The sequence below is a fragment of the Ptychodera flava genome, unplaced genomic scaffold (genome assembly GCF_041260155.1).
Source record: "Ptychodera flava strain L36383 unplaced genomic scaffold, AS_Pfla_20210202 Scaffold_63__1_contigs__length_709137_pilon, whole genome shotgun sequence".
Lineage (NCBI taxonomy): Eukaryota > Metazoa > Hemichordata > Enteropneusta > Ptychoderidae > Ptychodera > Ptychodera flava.
This window is the reverse complement of record NW_027248385.1, coordinates 578,103-600,797: the sequence shown is the minus strand read 5'-3', so window position 1 is coordinate 600,797 and position 22,695 is coordinate 578,103. Positions and strand designations below refer to the sequence as shown.

Below are 22,695 nucleotides of genomic sequence, written 5' to 3'. Positions count from 1 at the left end.
TTTTGTTTCAATATTACTTATTACGCACGAATTCGTTTGTTAAAAATTCGCTTTTAAAATAATATTTTGACATAAAACAAAATACACTTATAATTTAGACGTATTTTTATTGGTGACAATTCCAGGTCACCTTACACTTGTGTTTTTCACATCGAAGATTCCGTCTTTTATAGCGCAATTTGTGTAGATTGTAAGTGTCTGGCATTTGTTTTACATATAGCGTATATTTAAGTACACGGTTTTTCCTTCTTCTTCTTTTTGCAGGAGGATACGCAGTCATCGTACGAAATTGTTCTAGCTTGCTGAAAAGCTAAGGTTGAGCCAATTTCATACCAGCACATTTGTCGCTTTCTTCATTTTCCCCAAAGGGGCTCGCTTTTTGCTTATTTCCAACCTGCATATATGCCACTTTATTGAATAGACTGACGAGCTGATAGACCACAATGAGTCTACGACTTGGTTTGCAGGAAATTCAGCGCCCTTGCATGCTCTAATAAGTATCAAAAACTCAATTAAGACAACTTTGGTCTACAGGCTAGCGATCACCAACAATTCATCAAATAAACTTAAAACCATACATGCCGATAAGAATGACGATTTAAATAAATTTACAATTGAGTAAATAATGTTACTTGATAATAAATATAAACAGACAAAACCTGTCTTATCTCACTAGATTTTTCAAGATGTTTTTCGCTCAATTCCATTTTAGCACAATGAAAAATGTTCCTAATTTTACCAAACACCCTGTCTAAGGAAATGTCCAGTACAAGTGAAAGTAGACCGGTTTTACTGTATAAGTAAACACCGAAAAATACAATACTTGCCAAATTATACAATGAATGGCGAAAAAATATCCGACTCGAAAATATTAGTGTCAATAACTCTGCTCTAATAGCAAAAAAACAAAATCCAAACTTTGCTGGTCACGAAAATGCCTTACATTTCTCATCAAGATAATTTCGAGTAACCTGAACACTCAATTCAAAGCTGTTAAAAGAGTAGTTTTTAAGTACAAAATAGAATGTTTGACCGTGAACTGAAGGTTACTGAGGGTGTAAGAAGTCTGTTGATGCCGCGAGTTGCACGAAACTTTAGAAACGGATATAATTACTCTGTACTAGACATACGAGTATTATATCTATCTTTAAACTATAATTAAATTGGCATTAGCATAATAGAAATGGGAATTAAATATTTTCATTTCATTTCGTACAAATACTCAGGATTGCATAGTTAAGCGTTTTTGCAATACACGTGGATTTAGAAGTAGTCGTGGCATACCTGTATCATTACAGAATACATATTTTTTCTTTTGTTTTTGTTTATGTTCTTTAGTTTTGCTCGATTATACCCATCGTGTTTACAGTCATTAAGAAATTTACATCGTACTTTCCGACAATCTAGTTCTTACGACAGATTTCAACAACATAGTTCAAAAAAAGAATGAAAAGTCTGTATAATGTACTCTTTCATCGACATTTCTTGATTCACATGAAGAAGTTCACCTGCGTCACATATAATTACATTCGATAACAGTTTTTTGATGACATTACTGATTTGCAGTTACATTTCTGTATCGTAAATTACAGTTCAAACATATGCTTAATCTAGTTTATCTTTCTTTTCCGTGTCGTCGTCTTTCTTTGGTTATTTTTAGGTATGTAATGAAATTTAAAACAATGTGTTACCATCCTTGGATCCAGAATTTGATCAAGGTCATTTTTCGTCGACCATTGCGAATAGATGAGTGCATGTAATAAAGAAGAATGTTATGTTATTAATGCATACATAGGCTGTTTGTCAATTTTACTGGTATAAATTTCATGCATTAACTTGTCAACATATGTAGGTCAGTTAAATAACTCTTTAGACACACACAATGGGCCACTGTGTGACGTCGTTCAATGAACTAAAAACTGTTTCTGTACTTTGTATGGTTAAGGTAGAATGCGCCTCAGAGTCAGCTAATTAGATCCAAACACAAAACAGCTAAATATAATCTATACTTACAGTATACACAGTATCATACACAAAACGTAGCAACTAAGATATGAATTGCTGTGGATTTGCTTTCCCTTTAGTAGAAAACTCATAAATATTGAACGAGAATAAATCTGGAGGCCGGGTTATCATAAAACGTCGGTTAGCAAGGAGATTTTCAGGATGAAAGTTGAAGATATGGAAGATGACAAGATCTTTGCACATAACGTACAGCGAGCATAACGCAAACAGTAACGACCGGTGTGAGATTTTCAAGTCCGTCCGGCAAACACTTTCAAAAGTGGAACAATACATGCCGGATCGCCTATGAGGTCATCGTAGGCATAATATTACGTAAGAACTAATCGCCATATGTATATGATTTGACTTTTTGATTTCAAGTATTACTGGAAATCACAGAAGTACTGTGGTTTTTGGAGAATGTGATGAGTGGACAAATGATAAACACAGCGTTGCATACTAAAAAGTATGGGAAAGGCAAGAGCTACCTGTCTTGCAGACAAGGCGGCTCTACCGGCAAAAGAAAAAAACAATGGACCCTTTAAAGTTGCCCGGGACTGTATCCCGAAAATATTTTAAGCTTTAGTTGACTCAACGTCCAAAGATGCAGGTTGAATTTTGACCAGTCAAGTTTGTCTTATATTTTATGCACACACAGCAGCGACTACAACCTGAATTGGTAAAACTATTTAATCCCGTGCAAGCTAAGCGCAGTCACCACATCGAGACAGTCTACATTCGCGTCTAAATCTCTGGTACAGTAGGATAGTCACAAAGAAGCATTTCCGCGGTTTAGGCACAGATCAAGGCGGCAGAAGATGGAAAAGTGTACTTTGTGTTTACTACGTCTCAGTATTGTCTTCAAGATGCGACATTTGGGTAAGATGGTCACTCCTTTGTGAGTAGTAGGGGGAATCTGGACACAAGGATTAGGGGAATTCCCCTTCTTCCCCTAATCCTTTATATCGGCATTGACATGTCTATACATACAAGAATTAGGGAATTTGCTATCCTTCTGACATGTCTATAGCACGCTGACCCCTCGGAGTCTTCAACTCCGTAGGACTCCATAGGTCAGTTCAAGAGAAGATAAAATTTTAGAAATGTCTACAGAACTTAAAATGTGTGGGATACCATTTGTTCAAACAAAATGAGACGTTTCAGATGAATATATAAATTGTTCACTCTCTTGTCTTTACGTACAAATGAAGTGCCAGAGGCAGAGGCGGTTCTTACCCTATTCGTGCCAACAAAACACTCAATATTTATATTATTACGATCTTATCGATAGTTATGATAATATTGCAAGATGTTCTGTTATCTGTTTCATAGCATAAAATCCGACCAAATCGTCAAACTCGTCTCCTGTAGCTAACTTTACACATCTAATGAGGACTGTGCCATGCTGAACTATTTTCATATTATCTATCATCTGTTGATTGGCCGCCTGCAAAGTTAATACAGCTGTCCCTTCGCCAACACTTTTCAGACCCAGTTCTGCAAAGTTGTGTCCCAAAATAATCTTACTGGAACTCCGCTAGCCGTATAATGAACAATAATTCTCCCCTCGTTTATCCACCTTCTTAGTGTATTATCTGACTTCATTATTGTATTAGAGGACTAATTTTAAGGTGAATCGGTATACCAAGTAGTGTGATGTATGGATTCTTAGGAGTAAGCCAACGGCGAAAATCAACAACTTATATTTCTATCTTTATCATCGAAATAAAGAACATTTTGAGTGCCTGGCAGTTCAGTAACCCCACTTGCAATTACATATCCAATATATCTAAGATGTTACGCGGTACATTATAAGGTCTAAATTCTAACTACACCCATCCCATGTCAGAGCAATAGGAGTAGGGTCATTTGTAGCCTTTGTGGCAGCTATCGTGCTTTCATCTAAATCTTCCAGACTAGAAAACTCTACAGAATGTTTATGTTCCTGTACAGTGGCAGCGGCTAATGACGAACAGTTTTTTCACGATTTGTATCGAAGGACATAATCTTTATTATGATTACCTTCGATCTTAGTATTATTGTTCACTTTAACATCACTAAATCTTCAAGCTCAAGATTTTGTACACGAATTACACCTAGACCGGAGTTACTTGGACCAGACATGATTAACCTATATACAGCAAAAATAAATAATAGCTTGTAATAATGTACAACAAGGATGATCATTTGATTGAAAGCAAAATGGGTGAAACCCGTCACTGTTAATTTTAACCCTAGCATTGATATAACACGGTATAGCAAAATAATATTGCTAGAGTGTGAACTTTATAATTCATGGCATAACATAACATCGACGAGTAATGTAATAAAATATCAAGAAGGCAAAAAAAACGAAGAAGACTGAATCAATACGTCCAGGTAGCTACAATATCGATACCGTAAATAAAGTAATCAAAATAGCAATCGAGATACCAAAAATTAATTTCGAAAAAAGTCTACTGACTAGCAGCGTTTATCTAACACTGGCTAAAAATTAAAAGTTTGTTTTAATGCCAGAGGTAGCTTCACCGACCACGTTGTTTTTTTTCAAATAAGTCTGAGGACAATCCCGTGAAAAAAAGTACATTAGTCCAAAACGAGCGGATTTCATAACAGTCACTAAATACATAGTTCATTCAGATGCTATCGATGTGACTGGAAATTATGTTACAAGCGGCTTGGGGAGCTCGTACATACAGGCGAAAACCTCGGACTGTTTACAAATACTTCCCGTCCGGAATACAAAAGAAATAAGTTAAAAGGTCATCTATGACTTTAAAAGTGGTGGTTTTGCTATCATCGTGTGCCATTAAGAAAGGGCACATGATACATGAGTTCAATGCGTTGTTGGATATCAGATAAGAATGGAAAGGGAGTTGATTTCAATAACTAGCCAACTAGCTTTTGTATTGAATTATTGTAGCTAGCCCTGTCGGGGAAGCCCCCAACGGAACAGTTTCTGAAGGCCCTATCGGAACGCAAACCATCATATGACCAATCCCCCAGCAATATTAAACATTTAGTATTTTTTTACTCTGGACTGGGCTGATAATAATCTAAAATTGTGCTGGCCCTTTGGAGTTGGCTTGCCCTTCGGAATACGCCGCCGCTTCTTCCACTATTTCTGCATCTGTATCTCTTAATTCGGCCGCAGCGTGCTCATCTTTCGCCTGATTTCCTCTTTCCCAATCAGCCTGGAGTAACTTTATATGACAAGACATTGCGATCATGTTTAAAGTTTTGTAATGCCTTATCATGTCAGACTTTTTCTTCAATAAGATTACTGCCATTCCAACTAAGCTTTTTGCCGATTATATTCCCACCTGTAAATGCTGTTAAATTTAATACAGCACCAAGAACTGTCATTCCTATTGCTGCAGCCATAGCTAACTGTACATATATACATTACAAAGTATAAGGTTCTGCAAAAATAATATTTTTCTGTTCAAGGAGATCTTTTGGTGTAAACGGAGCAGCAGTCGATCCCCTAATTTTACTAATCGAGTGCGATTCGGATGGCTTGGATCACCGATATCAATTTTTAGAAATTTGCTGGAGATAATTAGATATCCAATCGTATAGTCCTGCAATTACAATACCATCATACATTGTGTTTACAACTGCTTTAGTATCCATGATTGCTGTGTGTATATAAAATAGAAAAAATAAAATAATTTCCCTACGGAATCTTTCTGAAAGGCCTATGGAGCTAATCAATCTCATACAATGCAGAGGGACCAGGACCCGATTGGTCGCTTCGTTCTGCTAAGGGCTTTGCAGGAGCAGGTAAGGGAGGCGACACTACTGTCAGGGATGCCACACTCCGAAGGAGCACACCTCCAATATAGTCCTAGTGCAGTCGATAAAACTTCTATAATTCCTAGAACAAGATAGCAATTATTATACCATCTGTCACACTGTTGTGACATACTCCCTTCTGAACGCAGCGGGCTGACACAGTCTGTCTCAGGCATTGCTATCGCAAAGCCGTCATCAGTCATTGCTATTGTTTGTCGCTGTGCAATCACTTGTTGCTTCATTAGCTTGTTCTGTCTGTTCCATTCTGCAAATCTCTTTCCCTCAGCCACTCTCCCTGGATGCTTCATCGGAGGGTAATTTTGCTCTATGTTGCACTGTGTCATAGTCATTTGAGCCGGCGGAGCCCTTCTGAATGTAGCGGAGCCATTTTGGTTTGCTGGGTTGGCGACGCTTGTGCAGTTGAATCCATTGATCTCGGGTATTATATAAGGCCTAATTTTTTAAATCTACATGTTTACCCGTTATCAAACCCGTGGAAATTAGAGCAAGTATGGGCCCGGTGGTGGCAGTCTCGGAGCAGCCGGGTACGCACGCTCGTTAGAAATTTCGCGGAAAAGGGGTCGAATTTTAGTCGGACATCACGGAGACATCTAGGTCCGTGAAATCGAGAAAAAGGGGTACTTTTTCAGATCACCCTCCGAGAATAGGTCGGGTTCTTCTCCCAAGACGCTTTCTCACTCGAGAGAGTAAAACCTAGCAGCGATCCCCCTAAGCCATGATCCAGAACCGTCCCGGGAGAACCGTACATCACATCGTGAAGGTGATTGCAGCTACGTGCCCACCCCTCAAATCAGTTCGATTAAAATTTAGTATGTTCTGGCTGTTTAGAAATGCAGTGACCGTCCCTGTGATGGTAAACTTTGTTCTTGTGTTCTATGAAGTGATACGCTGTATTATGGGGGGGGGAGATAGCTAATTCAACATCCAACAACAACTTCCTGTATGACTAGCAATATGGCAGTCGATGGTAGAGGTGTTCTTCGCGGGAGATGCAAAACCTGTGCAGAATGCATGGAATTTGTCAGTGAAAATGAAACTTTGAGATGCGGTGTACCTGGAGTACACACAGCGATTCCAGAAGTAATTCAAATGTTGGAAAGTGAGTTCTCCGAGTCAAGTAAGTCTTGTCAAAAAAAAAAAATTAATAAATGTAGCTTGCTGCAGATCCGTAGCCCTACCACTCTCTTTGCTGGTTGTGTTGGGGACTCCCCAAACACAACCTGCAAAGGGAGTGGTAGGGCTACGGATCCATTGTATTTGATCCATAGCCCTACCACTGTCTTTGCTGGTTGTGTTGGGGACCCCCCTACACAACTAGCAAAGGGAGTGGTAAGGCTACGAATCCGCAGCAAAAAATGTAGCTAGCTGTGCTGTTTGGTCCATAGTGGCTGTGACATCGCAGCGGTGCTGTGGCGTCTATCGAATGCGCTCGAGTCAAGGTCTGTGGCGATGACCCTTGACCCGAGCGCGTTCGATAGACGCCACAGCACCACAGCGATATCACAGCTTGGTCCATAGCTACTAGCTTACAAATTGTAAGGCATCGCTGGTCAACTCAAGTCAGCGAATCAACATGAGAATGCCTACCGTTATTTCTACTTAAATCAGTTGTCATTTTATAGATTGTACTAACACTTGCATGGGGTGTTTTGTAGTTGTAGTGTTTCTCGTTGGGTTGGTTGTCATTTATTTTGTAGCTTATCTGTTCAGGTTATTGTAATAAAAGTTGCATGTGGTGTTTTGTACTATGAAGTATTTCTAGTTGAATTAACTGTCATTCAGTAGATTGTACCCCGGTTTATTGTACTGACATTTACATGTAGTGTTTTGTAGTACATGTTAACAGTTGAGATTGTAGTAGATAGATAGTTACCTGAAAGCAGGAGAGTACTATTTATCTTTGCTGAAATTCTGTGAAAAAAATGGTTGTTGCTGGTGGCAAATTTCCCTTAGCTACAAGTGATTTTTCTACAGAAGGATTTTTTTGTTTTTGCAGCTACAGATGACGGATAATGTCTAATAACTCAAGAGCCATCAACTAATACAAGATCAAAACGGATCAGAAAAGTGATTGTATATGAGTGTGACTGATGAACATATGGTGAAGACAAAACATTGAACGATCACTGTATTTCAAGTTTTCATTATGTTACTAAGCATACATTGAACAAGGCAGTCTGTTACTGTGCACATCAAACAAAGTCAACCCATGCTAAGCTAGTGTATTATGTGTTCCTTTTTCACCAAGAGTCAGCACACTTTCTTTGAAATTGGTAAATTATGGTATTCAAATGTCTTTGCAAACATTTAGGTAAAATCTCCCAGATATTGGAAAAAAGGGGGTGTTTTTCGCAGTGATTTTCTCCCAGATTTTCCCAAAAAAGGGGGTGCTTTTCAGAGAAAAATTCTGGGAAAAGGGGTACATTTCAAACTCTGCTAACGAGCGTGGGTACCCACCCATCCAGAGACTGCCACCGCCGGGAGTATGCGCTCCCATATGTAGACCTGTGTTCTGATATTTACCATATTTTGCTGTTTAGAATGAAATATTGTTTAATATCAGAGGCATAATTTTCTCATTCATCGATTGGAACTATCTGACTTATTGCGCGGGCTCCTAGATCTATGAAACTTTTAGTGACGGTATCACTTATAAGAGAACTGCACTTCGCTTCATAGATTTAAAGGCTTTATTTACCGTATCATCATTGTATTTTTGCATATTTTTTATTGAAAGCTCTTTGCCAAAAAATAACTTATTTTGTCCACTTGCAACGATATAAAGTATTTTTTCTCGCTTCGTCTCTAATATGGATCGAGCATCTGCCCCTTCTGTTCCGATAGGGGAACCATTCTGAAAGGGCGCAACAGTCTGTGCCGCTGTCGCTGTCGCTGCATTAGCCGCTGCCAATGATTTTATGAAAATCTACATTGTTTGCAATATGTTATCTATTCTTAGTAAAAAATAAAAAAAAATCCTTGGGAATGTATATTCAAATCTATGCAATATATTATCTACCCTTAGTAAAAAAAATTACATATCCATTTAAATCTGTATGCGAAATACAGTATCAGCACAGTTTGGAATGTGAGAATCCCTATTGGAATGGTTCCAAAGGGAAAATATGGTAGTAGACTATGAATATAAAAATTCTCATCCATTAAAATTTATCTGTTATATAGAGACACATATTACAGTCACGAGTTCAGAACAGAGTGCATTCCCGATCGCCTTTCAGCTGAATAAGATGAGCGTACCATCAGTACAACATGTGGATATTCCTTCTAAACTGAATGACATAAGACCTCTTCTTTTGGACTTAGAAATAAATGTAACGCCAACAGATAAGTTTACTTTCCACCCGCGGGATGTGTTCAAAGATAACGCAATCACTCATTGATCCACCAAGAAAGTAATGCTTGGTTGCGTGGCCTGCACATAAAATATTGGGACTAGCAACTGAATTTCCCCGTAAGATGCAGCACCACTGGCTGTGGAATTTCATTCGGCCATCTCTTGGACAGCAAATTTCCGCCGCAAATACGATCATTCTGTCAATTTCATGTCTACTTTACAGTACGTCGCATCCTTCATGAAATGGAGGTTACACTCCCGGACGATGCCACTATCTTCAAAGCCGGCGACAATCCATACAATCTCCTAAAATATTAACTTCTCTGTACTGACTTTAGACTAGTCTAGGTTATAGCTGTTAATATACACAAATCGCGGCCCTTTTCAGCAGCCTGCCGCTGTATACAATGGCCATAACTTTTTCCTATTCTCAAATAATGTTTATTACACACATACAATTTTTAGAAAGAAAAAACATGTGCTGCCTAAAAAAGATAGGCCACACTGTTATTTCTTCCGTAATGATTGATCTGAGGGTCAATACAATAGTTTCATACCTCTGAAGGGAGAATCGGGTCAAACAAAGGCCGGTCTCGCCTGCCTCAATAACATCCTGGAAGCATATGTATATTGCATCCTCGGTGCACAAGCGAATATACGTAGTACCATAGTGGGCGATACTTGCAGTGCTGAGCGAGTCAGAAAAGAATTCAGCGTTCTCCTTGAAGATGAAATTTGCAATACCGACAAAGTAATCAGTTATAGGCGATACCAAGACACAATAACGAATACGGGTGTCCACCTTGATGTGGCCGTTTTGCCCTTGTAGGACGTTTTATTTAATTTAATGTTGTAATTTTAGAGTAATGTCACTAATTTCAAAGTTTATTAAATATGCAAATGAACCCTTAATTAACTTTACACTACTAAATGCTTTACAACACAGTTAGATATCTGTCGTATCAGTATGTGCAGCAGTTTTCATGACGTTTGATGCAGTTATTTCGGAGTTATATGACTAATTATAAGACTTCATGAAATATGCAAATGAGCTAATTATTAACGTGACACTGCTCAATGCTTCTCAGTACAATTGGATATTTATCACATCAACATCTGTAGCAAGTTTCATCAAATTTAACGCAGTAATTTTGGAGTAATATCACTAATTACAAAGTTCATTAAATATGCAAATGAACCCTTAATTAACTTCACACAACTAAATGCTCTACACCACAATTAGATATCTGTGGGATCAGTATCTGCAGCAGATTTCATCACATTTGGTGCAGTTGAAAATTTGTGTCTTACTAACAAACTTTGTATCAATCCAAGTAAGACAAAATCAATGATTATCACAACTTCTTAGAAGAGACAGCACATTTACAGTGAAAACTTCAACCTCACTTTGGGTGGTAAAACTATTGACTGCGTCTCATCGCAGATGTTGCTAGGGGTCACTATTTCTAATAACATGGACTGATGTGAACACATTTCAACCATTGCAAGCAAAATCAATTCCAAATTGTTTCTTTTGGCACGCATCAAAAAAATTCTTCCTCTCCACTCCACGCAACCTATTTTATTACTGTTTCATCTCACCACACATCAATTACTGTTTCATCTCACCACACATCAATTACTGTTCTAATGTTGGAGCTTTACTTCCAGTAGCAATATCTATGCATTGGAGCGTCTACAGAGACGTGCAATGAGATTTATTCTTGACATTGTTCCGCCTCTTTCCACTTTCAAATGTATACTCAGCTTCATTGGCTGCCTATTAACTTGAAACTCCGTTGTAACCGTATGGCCAAAACTTACAGAGCAACTCACAATCTAACCCCTGACTACATAACCAGTATATTCAATAATTACATCCCTTCCAGATCACTTTGTTCTTCCAATCAGAACCTCCTTAAAGTTCCCAAGGCATGTACACTTCTTTATCAGAACATCTAGTCAGTTGCGGGTGTGGATTGATATAACAATCTCCCCAAATCAATGAGGGACTCTGAGTCACTGACTAGTTTTAAGAAGTCTTGTAACAAGTTTTTGTATAATACGTACTTGTCTGATGCCTTTTCGTAGTTTTTTGAATATATTTTTTTTACTTCTGTGTTTTTTTGAGATTTCATGTTTGTGCTGTAAAATGTACTATGACTTTCTTTTGTCTATTCGACCTCCACGAAAAGAGGTGTTTCACCTATGGAGTTATCGAGTTTAAATAAAGATCAATAATAATAATAATAATAATTAATATAAGTATTATATAGAAATAATAACGCGAATAATAATAGGTTCAATTTCTGTGAAAATTTCATCATATGGGTATTTTGGGTCGAAAAGACCAAATATGATATCGAATTCACTGCCCTATGTTTCCATGGTAACCATTTTAGGGGTTGAAAATTTCAGTTTTTCTAATATCCCATGAAACGTTACTTTGATTGATATGAAAATTATCTATTGGGGGTGTTCGGGTCAGAGAACACAAAAACCAGACTTATTTTAATGTTTCGAGTTGCCATGGTAACTATTTCCAGAACAATGTCATATTATGGCAAATTTCTGTGCCCAGTTTGGTTTGACTGCATTTATCTAGCTCGTCCCAAAGTGACGGACGCATCTTTCAACCTTTCAGCTTGGTGAAAAACGCATTTATTGATTCGCCAAAGGCCTGTGGATTCGCTTATTTTTGCACAAGTGCTACATGGACATAGGAAAAACTTCGACTCACCCTAGCCCTCTCGATATTGTTGAATACAACCACGTCCATGATGAGAGTTCTCGAATCAAAAACTGTAGCCATGCTCGAATACAAATATCTTCTCATTAAATTACGTCATTCTTGATATACAAGAGTTAGCATTCCAAAGTCTGTCACCCTTTTTTTTCAAAGTTTTGAGAAGGGCGGTATTTCCATCTGAATGATTGAACGACGTGAAACGCAAAATTCCATCGCATATGTTCCGGCAATATGTGCACTGTACAGTAGAAATACTGTATACGCTGCAGCCAGTGCAGGTACGTATATACTCCACAAAATGGCCACAGACTGCGTGAACTTTCTGAAAGGATTTCCTAAACGTCCTCCTTGGTACCTAAGAGACTTACATGTGATGTCCTGGAAAGTATTCTCTGCAGTAATTCCAGTTTCTGTTAACATGCACACATTTTATAGCTGAACGACATGATAGCGCGAGACAGTTCTACGGTACTATACACATTCTCGCGCTCCCAGGCTCAATTGCGCATGCTCATACTGGCAGACTACGTCACCTGTGTTTTGCTTCCGGCGCGGCCGACTTTGGCAACTTAGGTTGAGCAAACAAATAACGAACTGCCGAACGCACTCTCAGTGATGGCGGCCATCGTATTGTGTGCATACCGAGACGATCGCTCGCCGTGCGCGTGTTGTTCCTCGAATTCTGACCCATAATCATTTAAAAAATGCATTCAAATGTGATATTGAAAGCTGTTCTCAATTAATAAGGTGGCATACTCAGCATAGCTGGATGTTTATCGCTAGTTTACCTTTGACCTCGTGACATTTGCAGGAGAAGTTTCTTAGCACGGACAACTTGATAACATAAAGCATGGCGGTCTGTAAGTATTTTCATTAATGTGTTGTGTAATTTACGAGGTTCAGATTTTAAGTAAATCAATTTTAACAAGATTGAAACCGATTTCACCGTGTCCGCAGTGATTTAATCTGTACATTTCATGGCGTGATTTGTCATGGGTTATTTTTTATGCGTGTGGGTTTTTTATTTACGTCCATATGTGCGTTCCAGTTGAGCATAGTTTTTCGGACCATCACGCATGTCTCCCTGGTAACGGGTTTGTTTACACACTGGCATATTTTCTGGCGCCTTTTTCAATCGTCTGTTGGCCTAGACTGTGAAAATGTCATTCGAATTTCATGCTCGTGTGCTAAAAAACCGGTGTCGTATTTGTGCACGGAAAATAAATGGCACAAGTTATCCATGCTCCAATTTTATCGTGGAGTTAAAGAATTGTTTCAGAGTACAGTTTTAGTGAAGACATTCTGATGTTCACCCGTCCAATTTTTGTTGTCTCTGTAAGAGAGTCATTGCTTCATGGCAGCAGGCAGAAAGCAATAACATTAACAAAACCTATCGGCCAGGGACACACTTAGTGAAATGGTCCAGACACTGTAGAGTACGGAGATGTGCGGTGTGTGATGCATTGTGTAAGGCAGGGAAGAAAAAGAAAGACAGTAAAAACAGGGGCAGACCAAGTCAATACCAAGGCAGTGACATTTCTGGTATCACTGGCAAGGAGACAGGAAAGACGGGGAAACTACAGAGTGAAACTCATGGCAGTACAAATCTAACAGCAGCTGTAAAACAGAGGGCAGAAAAAAGTTGAGAAGATTCATTCCCTTGCAGAGACAGAGGTTCAATGATCTCATTGAAGAAATGGAGTGTCCCATTTGCAAAGACATAATAGATGGACCAATACAACTTTTGTGTGATGGACCACATGTGTTTTGTGCTGAATGTTTGTGTCAGTGGTTGCAAGTTTCTTCATCCTGTCCTGTGTGCCGTCTCTCTATTATGTGTGAATCTATTGTAAGTCCCCCCATTGCCTTTGCAAACATGCTATCAAATGCCACAGTCACATGTGATTATGGGAATGTCGGTTGTAAGTCAGTTGTGCCACTGCAAGATCTGCAACACAACACGGAACGGTGTGTTTACCAGTCAATTGCTGGAGACCACTGCTTCTCGTCAGTGAGCCCATTTCCCATCAGAAGCCACCATACTCCAGTCCCCATTCCTGACACAATCAATACCGAGACATCAAATGATGAAACATCAAGGGATAGGCAGAACAATATATGTGCAGTGAAGGCCGCAGAAATTATGTTGCAGAATGTATCAGCGGTGCATATGCTGCCACAGTATGAAGAAATGGCAACAACACTTGTCAAGAAAAAAATAGAAGCAAACACAAGTGATGATAGTTTGATAAAGGTTAAAACAAAGGGCCAGGTGAGTTTTTACCTGCATTACTCTTGCTGATCTATACCCACATATCAATATACAGTTAGATTTTGGAGTAAATTCTTCTGATAAAGTTATCATGGAATATGATAATTTGTAAATTTGTATTTGTAATAACATTTATTTGGTTTTGTAGTACATGTGTGACCTGGTAGTGGTTCAACAAATTAATTTCATCAAGTAATGAGCTAGTCCAATTTCATGAATTTATCACCCACATATACTTTTGAAAGATAAATTTGGTTTTTCAATTTTTGGTGTGATTTTTTTCAGCCATTGTGTTTAACATATACACCAAAGCCACGAAAAACAACCTCAGAAGCTAGCACTAGGACAAGACGTCAGAGGGTGTTGCAGTTAAGTCAGAGGAGAGACATTGTCAGTGGTGGTGATGCGATGCTGCAGCTGAGTGAGAGGAGGTGAGACACCAACAAAAGGACAAGAAGGAAAATCCTCCAGATCTTGGGACTCACTCCTGACATACCTCCAGGTGCTGGCCTTCATTTGGAAGTTGCTATGGGAACAACATGGGCTGCCAAGAGGAAATTACGGTGTTACTTCAAGGCATGGCATGTGAATATTGGAAGTGAGGTATGTTATGCAGGTCATTTTCCCCCACACTCATCAAGGTCACTGTCCTTCTTGACCTCACAACCATGAATTTAATAAGTCATGTTTAGAATTTTCTGGAAATTTAATTAGTTGTGTAAGAGAGAGAATTTTAGAACAGTAATTAGCATGTCAATAAATTAAAAGTTCTAGATTGTTCTTATATGCTCTTATATAAGCACATGAGTATTAATATTGGGACAGCAGGCTTGCAGTCAGACTTTTGGGATTGTGTGCAAACTCTATTATGATCATGTAGAGAAAGACTGTGGATAAGTAATCTTGTTATCACATATTACTGAATATATGTGTTACTGTTGTTTTTGCATCTTGTTCATATTTGTCTTCAGGTCTAGCAAACTTACCTGGCATGGTACAATACCTACCAGTGAAATTTGGATAAAGTTAGGTGGGGACAAGGGTCAGGGAACCCTGAGAATGGTTTACCAAGTTGCTAACATCAGCAATCCAAATGTAGCAGATAATACAGTGATTTGGAGTACATTTGCAGCACCTGATTTCTATTATAATTTAGAAATAGCTTTAGCTTTTAACAGAGGTCAGGTAGACAAACTGGATTGCACAAAGTGGAAGTAAGTCTAAACATGCATACTGTGTTTTACTAAACAATGAACAGATTGTACCATATATCTATTTTGGTACAATATTTGGAACTTAAGATACATACATATTGGTTATCCAAGTTTAATACATGCATTATACTGCTGATCCAAAAATCTGAAAAACAATGTGCAAATCTGACCAAACTTATGCAGCATAAATATGATACCTACATTAAATAGTACAAAAGGCAAAGTTGTTTTCTTGCATGTACAAAATGCATTGATGTGTAGAAACATGGGCATTAATTTAGAATGGTGTGGACAATTATTTCAGGGACAAGACACTATTAGCACGGATGATGGGAGATTATGAGTATCTGGCCAAGAGTTATGGATTGTCTGGACCAAATGGTATGAAATGTATACTTGCATGCTATGATTTATACATAAGAAAAGTTGAGGCACTGACAGGACAGGCAGTTTATTGTGTACACTTCAGTTTTACCTATGATTTATATGTGTACGTCCTTGACCTATCAGTTTGCAATCTGTGCGTCTGTTAATAATGAGCATGCATTGTGTATGATATGCTGTAGAACACAATTATGATAATTTGTTGTAGTTTTTCGTTGACTTAAGACATTCACAGCTAACATTGATTAGTCAGATAAATTTAAAGGAAGGGGTACACAGTGGGTCAGATCTTGATAAATATTTGCAAGCTATTGACAAATGATTGTTTTCCTCTGTAGAAATTCTTGTGTTTATTTCTCAATTGAATTCTTACACATAGTATTAATATGTATACTGGCAATGCAAAATGTAGTAACCATGAATTTCTTTGAAATAAATATTTAAATTGATAAGTTTGCATATTACAGGTACATCCTCTCCAAGAGTTCACACATGCACATCAAATTGACTTCATGAACACCAGTCATGTCTATACCTACTAAGGTTTTTAAGTAATTATGTCAGTTTTTGTTCCTTGTCTTCCTCACATTGAAATAATTTAGGGAAATATTTTTGCGTATGCTGTGTGATCAGCAAGGAACAAGCACAGTTGCTGAAGCAGGAACAACTATTGTCATCAATGAAGATGAGAAACCTTGATGATATCAGAAAATGTCACAGTGAATTTCTTTCAACTGGTGGAAACCTAAGGCATGCCATGCAGCACTACAATAGTGTCAGAAAGCCACTTTTCAATGTACCACTGCACAGAGTATGTACTAATCAATTCAATCCACTATGTTGTTTGCTTCCATTGACCAACTAAACATATAGCTCTGTTCTGTTTCAATCAGTTCACTTTACCTTTCTCTGAACAGTTCAACAGACCACACTGTGACCTATCTACATGTATGCATGCCACTATGTCCATAACGGTGTGCACAAATAGAAGTTTATTAGTGAAGCTATATGAGAAAACAAGTTGACAGTGAAGCCAGCACATATGTCAGCAATTGTGATCAATCTAGTTGTTGTATATTTTTATGTAGTGTTTTCTTCATAAATAGGTAGGTATGAAAGTTACAAGATATTGTCATACATTAAAAGTAAAAGATACATGTGCTAACCCTTATATTTTATCACAGGTTGCAGTCCCAGGGTTGCACATCAGTCCTGGCTTGTTTTAAAAGTTTTTCACCATGATGGAAGCTAGCTGTGCAGTACTGGATATCAAGATCATCACGAATCTGGAGAGAGATAATGACATTGATGAACCCGTGCTGAAGCCTGCTGGATTTGACACATATGTGGCCATGTTGAAACAAGTCGAGACATTACAGTGGGAAGCGAAAAGAACTCCAAGAAGAAGCTAAGACCTTGGCTGATAGTGTTGAAAAGGCTCTCCTTGCTGATGATGACTGTGACAATGATGATGATGATGACGACAACAGTGAAGATGATGGCAGACCGCCACTAATGACCTTGGGCAAAGTTAAAAAAGCCCAGGAGAAAGTGCAGGAACTCAGTGAAGAAGCTGACAGGAAGGTTAGTATTTATTAATAGAAGACCATACTACATTAACAAAATAAAATACATGATTTTGTGATAATTTTGAAATCTTGCAATTAATTTCAGTGGCAGTGAGTTGCTAGCCAAGTCAAACTTTTTATCAAACTGGAATAGTTGCCATGTTAAATAAACATGTAATGTTTGTTTAGCCTGTATCATGTGAGAACACCCACAGATAACCTGTCTAGCAACCTGAGATCTCAGAGGGTCTCCTTCATCTTTGAAAATGGCATATTGATACCAGAAGTAGATCATTTTTGTGATGATAAGCAATAACATTGTCAATCTCAAGTGCACAGTCATGTCTATGCTGCATTTTCAGAATTTGGCTTGTGCAAATTTGTAGTGCAGTCAATACTTTCCAGACAACACAGTGTTTATCTTTGTTTCTTAGATATCTGAAGCTACAGACGTAAAAGCGAAACTGCCAAAACAATGTGGTTTTGTAGTCTGCGGTATTGACCAAGCTCTGCAGTCATTTGGTGTGGACGTCATTCTTACCACGGGCAGGCATTCATCGGAAATCATGTGAACAAGTGCTGTAAAGTATGTGTTTTACAACTGTACACTGTTTTGTTGCTAAAGTCAGTAAAAGGTTCAGTATTCTGCTTGTCATGATTTTCAAGCTTTCAGTGTCAGATTTATTATGTGTTATATATATACTACAGAAGATGTATTTCGTCTACATTATTTTGACCTACTTTCAGTGAAACAACTCTGTTTGCTTCTTTGAAAGAAAGTTATCATATCCTTTTTTTAGCTCCCATAGCCATATGTATATATGGCAATGGAAGCTATTCTTATAGGCTAGGGAAATGTCTGTATGTCTGTATGTCTGTATGTCTGTCCGTCAACATCAAAAACTCCAAAACCGCTGTACATTTCATCTTGATATTTGGTGTGTACATGGATGATGGGCTGTAGATGAGATTTTGTTCAAATGAAGTTGTCATTGCCAAAAATATGCAAATTAAGTGAAAACATGTAAAAACAGTCAAAATTGAAAAAACTCAATAACCACTGAGCAGATTACATGAAAAATTAGCATGTAAGTAATTTGGGCTGACATGAAATGATTGTGCACATCTTGGGTCAGTATCTTGGACTTGCTATTTTTCATGAATTTTTTTGTAATTTTCTCCCATTTTGGTCAAAAAATCTCTTGCTCTGAAACCACAAGTCCGATTGATTTGAACTTGGTATGGAAGTGCATAGGAGTGACCTTTCCCAAATTTGGGCAAATCGTGGTGAAATTTGCATATTTTTAGTTTACACGTCCATAGACTCCCATGTATAAGGCAGATCTCCAAAGACTCCCATGTATAAGGCCATGAAAAATAAAAATTTAGTTTCTCATCGTATTCATATTGCAAAAAGGATGCAGTGACACAATTTTTAGTCCCCAAGGATGAAGTCCAGTGAGCTTATAGATTGGGTCATGTCCGTCTGTTCGTCCTTCCGTAAGTCCATCCGTTCACGAAGATATCTCGGATATTTTGACAAAATGTCATGTGACCTTGATGACCTTTGATCTCAAATATACATATTTGTCCATAACTCAGTAACCACAAGTGCTACAGCCTTCATGTATGGTATGATGGGACACCTTATGATGCCACATATTGTACCTCATTAATTATGCACATATCTAATTTTGAGCGAGCCAATAGAGCTAGAGGTCTGATTTTTGGTATATAGAGATAACTTAGCAAAACAATTTTGACCTTTGACCTCAAATATACATATTTTTCCATAACTCGGTAACCACAAGTGCTACACCCTTCATATTTGGTATGATTGGACACCTTATGACGCCACATATTGTACCTCAATAATTATGCACATATCTCATTCTGAGCAAGCCAATAGAGCTGGATGTCTGATTTTTGGTATATAGGGCTAACTATAGGAGAGAAATTTTTTGACCAAATGTCATGTGACCTCGATGACCTTTTACCTAAAATATATGTTTATGTCAATAAATAAGTAACCACAAGTGCTATGTCCTTTGTATTTAGTAGGATGGGAGACCTTATGACAACACACGCTTTACTTCATTAATTATGTACACATCTTATTCTGGGCAAGCGAATAGAGCTAGAGATCTGATTTTTTGGCATATAGGGAATTGATGTGACCTCGATTTGACCTTTGACCTCGATCTTGACTTTGAACATATATATGTATATTTCAGTAACCACAAGTTCTATACCCTCCAATTTTGATAGGATATTAGACCTTAAGATGTCACATCTTGTACCTCATTTATAATGCGCATAAGTATTTCTTGGCTGGCCAATACTGCTAGAGGTCTGATCTTTTTTCCCGATTTAGAACCATAACTTAGACATGCCTCATGTGTTTCAAATTGGGAACAACGACATAGACCTATGTGCCCATAGATCTCAACATATACACTCCAGTGATACTTCTTAATGACCACATTTTCCTGCCCATCAAGACTAATACTCCTATTACAAGTGGGGACTATGTCATTGTAAATGACTTGTTGAGTTAATGGTTGTATCACAGTATTCGATATATCTAATTCTGTATTTTTTCCATTTTATATTCTGAATAATTACATTAAACATATTTCACTGTCTCCAGTACATTACATTTAAGTATTTTCACTTCATGCACTTTATCCCTTTCACACATGTTCAAATATCTGACCAGAGAACAAACACTAAATAGTCCAGGATGGGAGTTACAGTGTCATTGACGCTATTTTTTATTTTTTGTGTTTCAGTAAGAAAACATTCAAACGTTGTGCAAGAGCGTCATCAGGACCACAGCAAGAATATGCCCATAGCTGAATGAACAGGCTGCACACATTTGTGGTCTGTATAAGCCAATATTTTCAAAATTTGCAGCCTGCCATAATCTTTAGAGTACAAGCAATAGAATGTCAGATGAATATATTAGCATTCTCAGTTCATGGACCAGTATATGTAATGATGACTTACCATTTTAGGATGTTTTCACATGTTCAAATGAAACTTCCTTCAGTTTTATCTTACATGAAATATCATTGGAAAAGTTGAATTTTTAGCATGAAAATATAAGAATGAAATACTTCTAAATGCTTTCATTATGATTTAGTATATATACTAACAAGTACAGATGTAAATAACCTTGTTTTGCTTATCTATTTACAGAATACAACGACCCTGGCAGTTGCAGGTGTCCATTTGATTTCAAGTATTTCTCATTTTTTAATTTTGTCTGTATTTTCATATTGTATTTAAAATGAAGGTATTTGATCATTTCAATTTGTATTTTTTTCAGTTTCTGTGTACCTTTCCTTTTCGTTTCTATATTTTTGTAAAGCTCTTTATTTGTCCCTTTTTTAAAATACAACTTTGTGGGATAAGTTACTTTTGATATTCAGAGAGTTTGTAAAAGATGTTTGCCCGAAACTTTGTTATCGGTACATGTAATTTATTTGAGTCTTGTCACTTCAAGAAATAAAAAAAAATGTTTTATTCTATATGCACGTGCCTGTTTTGATCATTTATGTTATGGTTTGAAGTAATTTTTAATAACATTACAGTTAATTTGCCATTGTGCTGTTAAAACAATCACCGTATAATACAAATAAGGCAATAATACATTGATTTCTGCCTATATGATGAAAAAGGTGCCTCTCTAATTTTTGCCGTTTGTGGCACTGTTCTGTGGCTTCCGATTGAATGTGTATCCATAAAGTTCGCACACAAGTTAAAAGTCTGGGCCTGCTGGGTATCGCTTTAAACTGCTTAGTGTCACTTTTCCGACAAGCATTTAATTACTCCTTGGCCTAATAATGTCCCTCTCTCTGTACAGTATTATGTATAATTCTGCAATGCACGTACAACAATTAGAAGTCACCCCTTTTGACAAAATTAAAATAAACAACACCTCTTTTTCAGAATTCCCAGAGCTTCAATGAACTAGTGTTATTACATTTCTATATAATACTTATAGCCCCTAAACTTGTAATAATAATAATAATAATAATAATAATAATAATAAAATAATAATAATAATAATAATAATAATAGTTATTTTGGAGTTATATCACTAATTACAAAACTTCATAAAATATGCAAATGACCTATTTGTTAACTTGACACTGCCAAATGCTTCTCAGTACAATTACATATTTATCAAAACACTATATGTACCCAATTTGACTAACTTGGATGCCGTAATTTTAGAGTTATATACCTAATTACAAAGTTCATTCAATATGCAAATAAACCCTTAATTAATTTTAAACTACTTAATGCTTTACACTACAGTTAGATATCAGTTCAACAAACAAAACAGACAACAAGACTATTATACGAGAATTGGAATGGAGATCTCAGAGCGAGAGGCCTCAATACTAGTCAGGCAAATTTAAAAATACGCCATTCAGTAAAAATAATACTTCATTTACGACATCCGTTTGACATATTTTTTGTATAATATATCTAATTATGGAAGCCGAAGGTACTTCTAAGAGAAATATATTACAGCCCAAGAACTGGTTTCAGAGGTGTGCAAAACGTATATGAGGTAGCGCACCTTGCAGCTCTGAAAGAGATTAAGAAAGACGTAAAGGACTGGTTGCCAACTCAGCTAACTTAAAATCTAATTATCAGTGGTTCAGGATGGTCCTACTTAAATTTGTAAATCACAATTGTCCCATGGACCTGGTAATATGTTACCTTGAATGGAAATGATTATTGGACCAGTTTAATGTCATATTACAATCTTCATAACCAGTACCTCGCAGTCACGATGCTAAGGGCGGCGTGTCTTCGTTTCATCGATAGACAAAAGTGGCAGGCATATCTTGTGGAGATTGCCTGTACCATTCGCAAAAGAGAATAAGGGTATGCAATACATGCTGACAGTAATCGATGTGCTCAGTAAGTATGCATGTGCCAGGACGATGCAGTCAAAAATGGCCGATGATATTCTGGAGGCACTATAAGATGTAATTAAGAAAAGTGGCCAGGAAACCAACACACTTCAGACAGATGAGGGGCGGGAATATACTAACCGAAAAATGCAGATATGGCTTGAGGAGTCTCTGTTTCACATCACTGGTTACAAAACATTGTCGTGGAACGTTTTAATCGGACTTTAAAGACGATGATGTGGAAATACTTCACATACAGACAGACACGTGAATGGCTCTCTATTCTACCAGACTTCTGAGAATTATAACAACACCATACATGGAAGTATCAAAATGAAGCAAGTCCACGTAACAGAGGAGAATGATTGGCAGGCATTTATATTATTATATGGTCCC

At 37.4% G+C, this 22,695-nt stretch overlaps 2 protein-coding genes and 1 long non-coding RNA gene across 6 annotated transcripts in view; all 3 read left to right on the top strand.

Moving 5' to 3' along the window:
- Nucleotides 1-22,695, top strand: part of LOC139128647 (cell adhesion molecule CEACAM1-like) — a 285,077-nt gene that overhangs the window by 58,527 nt on the left and 203,855 nt on the right. The gene's annotated exons all lie outside the window — the stretch shown is intronic.
- LOC139128667 (uncharacterized) lies at nucleotides 11,962-17,890 on the top strand. 4 transcript variants are annotated; one of them, XR_011551368.1, is made up of 8 exons: nucleotides 11,962-12,787; nucleotides 13,268-14,199; nucleotides 14,485-14,802; nucleotides 15,171-15,413; nucleotides 15,718-15,794; nucleotides 16,400-16,608; nucleotides 16,982-17,381; nucleotides 17,800-17,890. XR_011551368.1 is itself a non-coding variant. In XM_070694404.1 (6 exons), exons 3-6 carry the CDS (start codon nucleotides 15,259-15,261, stop codon nucleotides 17,021-17,023), a joined length of 483 nt encoding a protein of 160 aa, XP_070550505.1. In that variant the 5' UTR covers nucleotides 11,963-14,199; nucleotides 14,485-14,802; nucleotides 15,171-15,258; the 3' UTR covers nucleotides 17,024-17,381. The 4 variants fall into 4 exon arrangements, 2 of the variants coding, with proteins under 2 accessions (XP_070550505.1, XP_070550504.1); XM_070694404.1 differs by lacking the exon at nucleotides 17,800-17,890 and having other exon boundaries at nucleotides 11,963-14,199; XR_011551367.1 differs by lacking the exon at nucleotides 15,171-15,413 and having other exon boundaries at nucleotides 11,964-14,199.
- LOC139128652 (uncharacterized) lies at nucleotides 19,625-20,898 on the top strand. Its single transcript, XR_011551364.1, has 2 exons — nucleotides 19,625-20,248; nucleotides 20,567-20,898. It is a non-coding gene; the product is annotated as an uncharacterized lncRNA (long non-coding RNA).

Bases quoted from the DNA above. Each gene is read 5' to 3' on its own strand.
- LOC139128667 (XM_070694403.1), top strand. From the start codon at position 15,127: ATGTGTTACTGTTGTTTTTGCATCTTGTTCATATTTGTCTTCAGGTCT. The intron at 15,795-16,399 runs GTATGAAATGTA...GAAATAATTTAG, and splicing joins TGGATTGTCTGGACCAAATG to GGAAATATTTTTGCGTATGC. The intron at 16,609-16,981 runs GTATGTACTAAT...ATTTTATCACAG, and splicing joins TCAATGTACCACTGCACAGA to GTTGCAGTCCCAGGGTTGCA.